Below are 10107 nucleotides of genomic sequence, written 5' to 3'. Positions count from 1 at the left end.
TGATGTGTTTCACCAATGAATGCCTCGCAAAAAGGCGGGCTCATGAACAGGGATATAAATTCTCACACTCGGTGAAAGATCTTCAACTTCAACTGTTCCAATCCAGGACTCCCACAGTCGCTCCAAGGTCGGTGCAAGGACAGGAGAAAAGATCATTTCATGAATAACTTGAAAAAGTTGTCTAAAAAATTTCTGTTTTTGCTTTCCAGCATGTTTGGTTCGAGGATGTGGTCCAAAATGACGGTGCCAGGGTGTTTTTTATTGTTTCTGATTTTACAGATTTTTACAGGAAGCACCTCAGGAGGTAAAATATCTGACTTCTTATTTGGGCTCAGACATTATGAAACATACTTATCATGTACTGACACTTTTGCACCTTTATAGAAGAGAAGATTGAAAAAACTTTTATTCAGATTTGTTTTAACTTTTGTGAGTCACTCTGTGATTTTCTGAAAAAAGTTGTCCTGTGCAAACAGTTTTTGGCAGTACCAGTGTTTCATTGCAGCGACTATTCTATATGCAACATTAGTTAAAGAGGGGTGTTTATTATTAGGCTTTATATTATTCCTCTGATAGCTGTAGTAGAGCTACATGTTTTACAGCCCATTAAAGTCTTTACTTATCTCAGGTGCCTTTAAAAAAACTCATTTATGCTTCTATCTGAAAAGCTTAATTTCAGCTACTGTCTCTTTTAAGTCCAACAAAGCTGTGTTTCTCTTTCTAAAATGAAACATTTGCCTTTTTAAGGACATTCACCAACTGGTGATGTCAGATTTGAGCAAAAATTTGCAAGTTTAATATTGACATCAAACATTTGAACCTAATATTTGTTCTTAAAATGAATTACATGTTACATTTTATTATTATATATAATAATATATATTTTTTTATATATATTTAATTTGTATATTTAATATGTTTATTTATTTTATATCTATTTTATTCTATTTTATTTCTTTATTATTATTATTTTTCTTTCTTTCTTTATTATTATTATTATTTTTCTTTCTTCATTATAAAGTTGGTAAGTAATGTAGAAAATGTGTTTCAAGCTGTGAAAAATCAAAATAAACAGTTAAAAAAAAGACAAATGAATACATAATACCACCTCTTTAAATTTTAAAATTAAATTTTGTTTTGTTTTTTAGCTCTAGTCTTCTCTGGCACATAGTTTCATAGTTTCTTTCCTTGAACATCAGTACACTATTTAATTCTTGCGTTATTTTCAGATATGCCTTTAAAACATCTAGATCAATCCAAACTAAAGCTCAAAGTATTGTTAGCCTCCTCATTGGGCAATGCAAAAAGAAGAGTTATATAAAAAACCTTTCCTGATAAGAAAGTTAATTTCCTGAATGTGCTTTCACAGGGACTCTTGTCACCAGCTGTGATTTATGTCACGATGATGCCACCTGCCTGGAGTCTAAAGAAAGAGGAGACACTTTCTCAAGCCAGGCGCTCTCCTGTGTCTGTAAAGATGGCTTTGTGGGGGACGGCAGCGTGTGCTACGATCTGAAAGTCTGCAGTGACTCTTCTTGCTGCAAAGACGGTTATCACTGGTCACCTGACAGAGGCTGCGTGGACACTGACGAGTGCTCCCTCAAAGACTCACCCTGCAAGTCACCTCAGGTTTGCTTCAATACTCCAGGCTTCTTTGAATGCCAGGAGCCTTCCCCCAGCACCAGACTGGGTCCGTCCTCCAGGTCTGTCCAGTTCAACTGTGGAAGTGTGACGTGTCCAAGAGGTGTGGACTGCATCAGATTTAATGGGAGTCTCCGCTGTGCTGACCCCTGTCAGTTCCACACCGTGCTGAATGATGAGTGGCGATCAACGAATAATACATCCACCCAGAACCCACGCTGTGACCAACATATTAACTGGCAAGGTTGGTACCGGCTGGTTCTTGGACAAACCAGTGCTCAGATCCCAGAGAGGTGTGTGGCTGAGAGGAGGTGTGGAACCCACGCTCCCCTGTGGATAACAGAACCTCATCCAACGCAGCCAGGTCAGATAGTTCGTCGCACTGTGTGTAACGCCTGGTCTGGTAGCTGCTGCCAGTTTCCCTCGCACAACGTCCATGTCAAGCTCTGCTATGGAAACTACTACGTCTACAAACTTGTGAAGCCAAGCGGATGCAGCCTTGCATACTGTGCAGGTAGGCTGTTATTCAATTTAAAACGTGTTTACTCCATAACAATTCATTTGAATGATTTGACCTTTCAAGACAATAATGTGCAGCTCTCAAATCTGAAATGAAAATTATGAACAAAAACCATCTCTGGCCATCATTGTCTGTCTGTTTTCATTGTTAACAGAGGTGAACGGCACAGCTCCAGTGGTTCCCACACCTACAACTGGACCAGGTACTACACCAGACTATACTCTTATGTCCAACATCACCTCCACCACAACAGCAGGCAACAGCTCAGCAGCTCAGGGGGAGGTCCGCCTGGTTAATGGGAGCAGCTCCTGCTCTGGCAGAGTAGAGATCTTCCACAGAGGACAGTGGGGGACGGTGTGTGATGATTCCTGGGGTCTGCAGGATGCTCAGGTGGTCTGCAGACAGCTGGGCTGTGGAAGGGTCCTATCTGCACCACCAGTTGCTGCTTTTGGACAGGGCAGTGGACCCATCTGGATGGATGATGTCTCGTGCACAGGCAGCGAATCAGAGCTCAGTGAGTGCAGGCACAGAGGATTTGGATCTCACGACTGTAGACACAGCGAGGATGCAGGTGTCGTATGTGAAGGTAAATATGATTTATAAGTCTGTGTCATGAGCTTCCTACAGTAGTATGAGAGGTGAGCAGTGAGACATGAGATATGAGCTTGACTCTTCTCTGATCTGCATGATTATCAGTAATATATGAAATAAGTAATATGAAAATGTGAAATGTGATTTTGTAACAGAACAGATTTGTATTTGTGTCATGCAAATTTAAGTTAATGAAGTCCATCTTTCACATGTGCCTCATACCTTTTATATCATGTCTTATGTTTGATGTCAGCTGTTGCACCAGTGAGGCTGGTAAACTCTGACAGCCGCTGCTCTGGCAGAGTTGAGATCTACTTTGCCGGTCGCTGGGGGACGGTGTGTGACGATAGCTGGGACCTCAGGGACGCCAGCGTTGTGTGTAGACAGCTTGACTGTGGCTCTGCTCGTTCGGCTCTATCAAGCGCGGCTTATGGACAGGGCACAGGACCCATCTGGATGGACGATGTGAGCTGTTCTGGTAACGAACGGCGCCTTACTGACTGCAGGCACCCAGGGTTTGGGATCCACAACTGTGGTCATAATGAAGATGCCAGTGTCCTCTGTGAAGGTAAATGTTCACATTTATTTAAAGTCTACTTTGATTTTTATAGCTCGTCCTTTGACTTGGAAAAACTACCTCTTCTTTTGGTTTGAATGCTCACCACAAACAATCAGTAATGTTTGTATTACAGTGTTTGTTTCTGTGAAGACTGTAAATGGAGTTTCATATCTAACTATAACATGATGACCTTCTGTGTATGATGAGTTAAGACAGGTAACTTTGCACAATATGAATGATGACTATGCCGGCTGTAGTTGTGTTCAGACTTGACAGAGACATTTCTTTTAGGTCAACAGGACTTCAACAGCACAATCGTTCCAACAACCCCTTATCCAAATATAACAGCTACAGCTCCCAGCGAAGCCAACATCACCTCCACCACAACAGCAGGCAACAGCTCAGCAGCTCAGGGGGATGTCCGCCTGCTTAATGGGAACAGCTCCTGCTCTGGCAGAGTAGAGATCTTCCACAGAGGACAGTGGGGGACGGTGTGTGATGATTCCTGGGGTCTGCAGGATGCTCAGGTGGTCTGCAGACAGCTGGGCTGTGGAAGGGTCCTATCTGCACCACCAGTTGCTGCTTTTGGACAGGGCAGAGGACCCATCTGGATGGATGATGTCTCGTGCACAGGCAACGAATCAGAGCTCAGTGAGTGCAGGCACAGAGGATTTGGATCTCACAACTGTGGACACAGCGAGGATGCAGGTGTCGTATGTGAAGGTAAATATGATTTGTAAGTCTGTGTCATGAGCTTCCTACAGTAGTATGAGAGGTGAGCAGTGAGACATGAGATATGAGCTTGACTCTTCTCTGATCTGCATGATTATCAGTAATATATGAAATAAGTAATATGAAGATGTTAAATGTGATTTTGCAACAGAACAGATTTGTATTTGTGTCATGCAAATTTAAGTTAATGAAGTCCATCTTTCACATGTGCCTCATACCTTTTATATCATGTCTTATGTTTGATGTCAGCTGTTGCACCAGTGCGGCTGGTAAACTCTGACAGCCGCTGCTCTGGCAGAGTTGAGATCTACCATCAGGGTCGCTGGGGGACGGTGTGTGACGATGGCTGGGACCTCAGGGACGCCAGCGTTGTGTGTAGACAGCTTGACTGTGGCCCTGCTCATTCAGCTCTATCAAGCGCGGCTTATGGACAGGGCACAGGACCCATCTGGATGGATGATGTGAGCTGTTCTGGCAATGAACCGCACCTTACTACCTGCAGGCACCCAGGGTTTGGGGTTCACAACTGTGGTCATAATGAAGATGCCAGTGTCCTCTGTGAAGGTAAATGTTCACATTTATTTAAAGTCTACTTTGATTTTTATAGCTCGTCCTTTGACTTGGAAAAACTACCTCTTCTTTTGGTTTGAATGCTCACCACAAACAATCAGTAATGTTTGTATCACAGTGTTTGTTTCTGTGAAGACTGTAAATGGAGTTTCATATCTAACTATAACATGATGACCTTCTGTGTATGATGAGTTAAGACAGGTAACTTTGCACAATATGAATGATGACTATGCCGGCTGTAGTTGTGTTCAGACTTGACAGAGACATTTCTTTTAGGTCAACAGGACTTCAACAGCACAATCGTTCCAACAACCCCTTATCCAAATATAACAGCTACAGCTCCCAGCGAAGCCAACATCACCTCCACCACAACAGCAGGCAACAGCTCAGCAGCTCAGGGGGATGTCCGCCTGCTTAATGGGAACAGCTCCTGCTCTGGCAGAGTAGAGATCTTCCACAGAGGACAGTGGGGGACGGTGTGTGATGATTCCTGGGGTCTGCAGGATGCTCAGGTGGTCTGCAGACAGCTGGGCTGTGGAAGGGTCCTATCTGCACCACCAGTTGCTGCTTTTGGACAGGGCAGTGGACCCATCTGGATGGATGATGTCTCGTGCACAGGCAACGAAACAGAGCTCAGTGAGTGCAGGCACAATGGATTTGGATCTCACAACTGTGGACACAGCGAGGATGCAGGTGTCGTATGTGAAGGTAAATATGATTTATAAGTCTGTGTCATGAGCTTCCTACAGTAGTATGAGAGGTGTGCAGTGAGACATGAGATATGAGCTTGACTCTTCTCTGATCTGCATGATTATCAGTAATATATGAAATAAGTAATATGAAGATGTTAAATGTGATTTTGCAACAGAACAGATTTGTATTTGTGTCATGCAAATTTAAGTTAATGAAGTCCATTTTTCACATGTGCCTCATACCTTTAAAATCATGTCTTATGTTTGATGTCAGCTGTTGCACCAGTGAGGCTGGTAAACTCTGACAGCCGCTGCTCTGGTAGAGTTGAGATCTACCATCAGGGTCGCTGGGGGACGGTGTGTGACGATGGCTGGGACCTCAGGGACGCCAGCGTTGTGTGTAGACAGCTTGACTGTGGCTCTGCTCGTTCGGCTCTATCAAACGCGGCTTATGGACAGGGCACAGGACCCATCTGGATGGACGATGTGAACTGTTCTGGCAATGAACCGCACCTTACTACCTGCAGGCACCCAGGGTTTGGGATCCACAACTGTGGTCATGTTGAAGATGCTAGTGTCATCTGTGAAGGTATTTAATTAATTGAAATGAACTCTTTCTGTATTTTCTTAAACTCTAGTGTTTTCATGCTGAGGAGGATTTTTAAAATATTCGTAATTTTGTTTTTTCATATTCTCATATTTATTCTGTTGCCTCTTATTTTAGTCCCGAGGATGCATAACTATCAGCTTATTTGTGGTCCTGATAAACTCCATGTGGGACTGGATTTACATGACCCGACATCCTCTGGTTTGAACCCATTCTCTGGCAACTTGGCATCTCGCAACTGCTCCTGGGTCAGATTTCAGAACAATGTAGTGTGGTATGAAGTGGCGGCCAGGGATCGTGCTTGTGGAAACACTCTTGTGGTAAAGACTTCACTGCTTTTACTTTGGAAGTGAAAACCTTTTTTATGACATGTTATTTTCATTCCAACCCCATTGTATTGGTGCAAAGAATGAGCATAGTTATTAATCAGTGTTTGCTTCGTCAAAGATTTTATGTACACAAAGACAAAGTTTTCATTTTCTTAAAGCCCCTGAGTTAAGTTTCCTCACTGTTGTTTTTTTTTTTCACCATTTGGCAAAAAATTATTATGCTTGCGATGATGCTGCACATCATCCATCTAATGTGCCGTTGAACTTTCTGCTAATTCAATCATCCTTTAATTTTCAGACCAACAGCACACATGCCATCTACTCCAACAGTTTATTTATCTACCCTGCTATCAACGGGTCCTTCAACCTTCCTGTGAGCATCCCCTTCTCCTGTGCATACCCCCTGGAGACAGACGCCAGCCTGAATGTGGCTATCAGACCAGTCCTGCCGTAAGGAACCTCCAATCCGTTGTTACCTCTCCAACAGTTAGTAAAAATGAACCGTTCAGCTGAACCTTAAACCTGTCTGCAGAAATCAACCAACAGTACATGCAGTAATAACAGTTACTGAAGTGTTGCTTTGAGCTCATACTGCCACTGGGGAACAGGAAACCAAAGTGAAATCCTCCTGACAGAAGTAAATGATTGTGAGACTATCATGCTGGGTGGCATCTTTGCATGTTGTAATGAACAGAAACGTTCAACACTGAAAGAATGCTGTGGGGCGCTGGTGGCCTAGCAGTCTAAGCGCCCCACATACAGAGGCTACAGTCCTGGTCGCAGGGGTCACCGGCTCGATTCCCGGCCGGTCGACCATCTCCTGCATGTCTTCCCCCACTCTCTTCTCCCCACATTTCCTGTCTCTCTTCAGCTGTCCTATCAAATAAAGACAAAAAGGCCAAAAGTATAACTTTAAAAACACTGAGAGAATGTTGTGCAACATTAGAATAGAAACCGTATTTTAAATTAGAAATATACAAGATTACAAGATCTGTTTGTCAATCTAAACAATTCTCAACCACGAAATAAAACCTACTTTCTTTACAGGTCTGGTGGCATTTCAGGCTCAGGCCCCAAAGCCCGAGCCTTCATGTCTCTTTTCCGCAGCTCCGCCTACACTGAGAGTTACCCAGCTGGCCGGGTCACCCTGCCTGTGGGTTCTCCCTTGTACGTGGGTGTCTCTGTACCTAGGACAGATCCCAGCTTTGTTGTTGTGCTGGACAACTGCTACACCACTAATTCACCCTTCCCTCAAGATCCCATGCAATACTCTCTCATCCGGAACATGTGAGTGTCCTCAAGCTTAAGAGCAACGTTTGAGGAGTGTCATGGAAAATGGAAAAGTTAAGTAAACATTTCTGTGCTTTGTTGACCTGATAAGTTACGGCATTCTCTCTACCAGGTGTCCCACTGACAGCCAGCAGGTGTCCATAACTGAGAGCGGCAGGTCGTCCCGTGCTCGTTTCTCTGCTCTGCTCTTCGTGCAAGAAAATGGATATAGTGATATTTATCTTCATTGCAAACTCAGCCTGTGCAACCAAAGGAACTCCTTCTGTGTCCCAGTAAGTCAAACAATTTCTTTATTGTTAAAATTGTCAATTTATAATCACTGCTGCTTAAAAAACTAGATGTTGATACTACCTGTGACTTCTCTACCCTCTCTCACCTCTAAGCACTGTGCAAGGAGGACATCTCGCTCTGTTTCCAGCTCTGATGCCATTGAGCACCTCACCATTGGGCCAATTGTTTGTGAGTATCAGTTGTTATTTTGCAACAGGGCTGATGTCTCAACACAGTGAATTATCTGGAAATAACACCCATTCTTGTGTGTTTATCTCTCTAGGGGACAAGTCACCTGAGTAAGCTGTTACCAAACTTCTACAAACACACTCTATCATGTCACGTTTTTTTGTACTGCACTATTTTTGTATCAACAAGGCATTAAACTATAATCAAGCACTGGTGTGACTCCATGTTATCATTCTTATCACACTCCTCTGTTCTGATTAATTTTCAATGATTTTGTAAACAAACAGAATTCAAAAAGAAGGATTTTAGTAAAAGTGATGGTACCAACAATTTTCTCCTTTATTGGGATTATTTCCAGTACTGGCATGATGTGAATTTATAGTATATACACAACTTGTTAATTGCACATGTCCTAGAGCTAGGATATTTTTCCAAACCAGTTTAGGTTATTATTAAACCAGTGACAGATTTACCAAAAAAGTGTTAACTTTACAAAAATGCAAGATTGCAAGTCTTATTGAATAAGTATACAAAATACTTTGTTCTTTTCAAGGCTGTTATTTTTTCAAATTTCAAATAAAAAAGCAGTTTGTTTCTCCAGTGTTTAAGTGAGTTTGGTATTTTGGTTATTTTTAGTGAGTTTTTTTTATACCAAATGGTCACTACACACATTGGCGAAGGGAGGGGAGGCGCCACAGGGGCCATGGCCCTGGCTGGAATCTGATTGCCCCCCTCCCAGCCCTTCTTGGCGAAATAATGTCTTGTTCTTGGGTAATTTGTTTTTCTCTCCGAAGAGCGCTAGCTAGCTTTTACAGCGCTCCTCGACGGGGCGGGGTAAGGCGGGAAATAGAGTATTGTGGTAGTGTTTGGAACGGGAGTGGCTGGAAAATAAGACAAGCACACCTCTTCTCTCCACTCTGCAATAACCATAGACTGTATAAAATATGGACGTAGTATCCGTGACGTCACCCATCTGTTCCTGAGCGCTGCTTTGAAGCCAATCGACGGCGGTAGCCATATTAGAAATGCGGAACTCAACCAGGCAGAGTATGAGGTAAAGGGGCGGAGTTTGAGCCTCCTAGCCAACAGCTATGTGTTCCCGATCGGGAGTCCAGTCAGTCATGTCTTTATTTGTGCAAAAACTCGTAATCTTAATATTTTCTGAACCGTTGCATTAGAAACTCTCGGGCCCAATCTCAATGTCCTCCCTAAGCCCTGAGCCCTTCTCGACTTAATTGATGTCAGCTGGAAAGTGATGGAGGGCAGGAGGCTGTAAGGCCTCTAACTGTAGAACTGGAATGGGACAGCACTTTGAGACTTCTCACGTAACCTGCATGACGTCACCAGCTCACCTTAACAATATTAAGAATTTTTATTGCACAATTTTTACTTTCCTCAAATTCAAGGCGCTAAAGGGTTTGACTGACTGCCATGTGATCCAGGCTCTTACCATACAGACTGCTTAACCACAACATTTAAAATATATTAATAGGCCATATAACTATAAATATATTAATAGGCCATTTAACTATTTTATATGAATTATACTGAATAAACATATATGTGAAGATGTGTAGATTAAGGCTGTTTTCTATATTTATACTTACAGGCAAACTTTTTTGCATGTAAATTTCATTGCAACTTTTTACTGTCACACTTTTTTTTAATTTCCATGTTACGGCTTTTGTCCATGCACGCGACTTTCCCCTGGGAATCCCGTGTTTCACACTATGGTTTCACGTCACAATGCTATGAACTCTTGGTAATTCCCTTACGCTAAGTCTGCAAAAATGCCCATTTACGGAAAGGGGGCACAAAGGGTTCAAAAAGTCAGTGAGAGATCCCTCACACACCTGATGATTTGACGGTGAGACAGCCCTAAACACTCACGGACTTAGGGGGAACGTCCCTCAAAGGCAGTGAGATTGGGCCTCGGAGAGCTGCCAGTGGGTGCATCTTAATGCTCTTAACGTCCATCCTTGTGTCGTTCACTCGCGCCTTACCCCCCCAGATCTCCGAGGCCCAATCTCAATGTCCAACCTCAAGTACTCACTGCCTCGTCGAGCTGCGCTGTAATAACCAGCTAGCGCTCCTCTGAGAGAAAACAAATTACCCAA

General features: G+C 43.1%; 1 protein-coding gene across 1 annotated transcript; it reads left to right on the top strand.

The window, feature by feature from the left end:
- The first annotated feature begins 2 nt into the window (after positions 1-2).
- LOC117815510 (deleted in malignant brain tumors 1 protein-like) lies at positions 3-8203 on the top strand. The gene is made up of 15 exons (XM_034687270.1): positions 3-127; positions 210-304; positions 1370-2155; positions 2316-2747; positions 3006-3320; positions 3603-4034; positions 4293-4607; positions 4890-5321; positions 5580-5894; positions 6030-6232; positions 6540-6691; positions 7289-7528; positions 7644-7803; positions 7915-7990; positions 8085-8203. Exons 1-15 carry the CDS (start codon positions 3-5, stop codon positions 8102-8104), a joined length of 4098 nt encoding a protein of 1365 aa, XP_034543161.1. The 3' UTR covers positions 8105-8203.
- Positions 8204-10107: the final 1904 nt, after the last annotated feature.

The sequence above is a fragment of the Notolabrus celidotus genome, chromosome 7 (assembly GCF_009762535.1).
Source record: "Notolabrus celidotus isolate fNotCel1 chromosome 7, fNotCel1.pri, whole genome shotgun sequence".
Lineage (NCBI taxonomy): Eukaryota > Metazoa > Chordata > Actinopteri > Labriformes > Labridae > Notolabrus > Notolabrus celidotus.
Note: the sequence above shows the minus strand (reverse complement) of the source record. Positions and strands in the feature narration are given on the sequence as shown.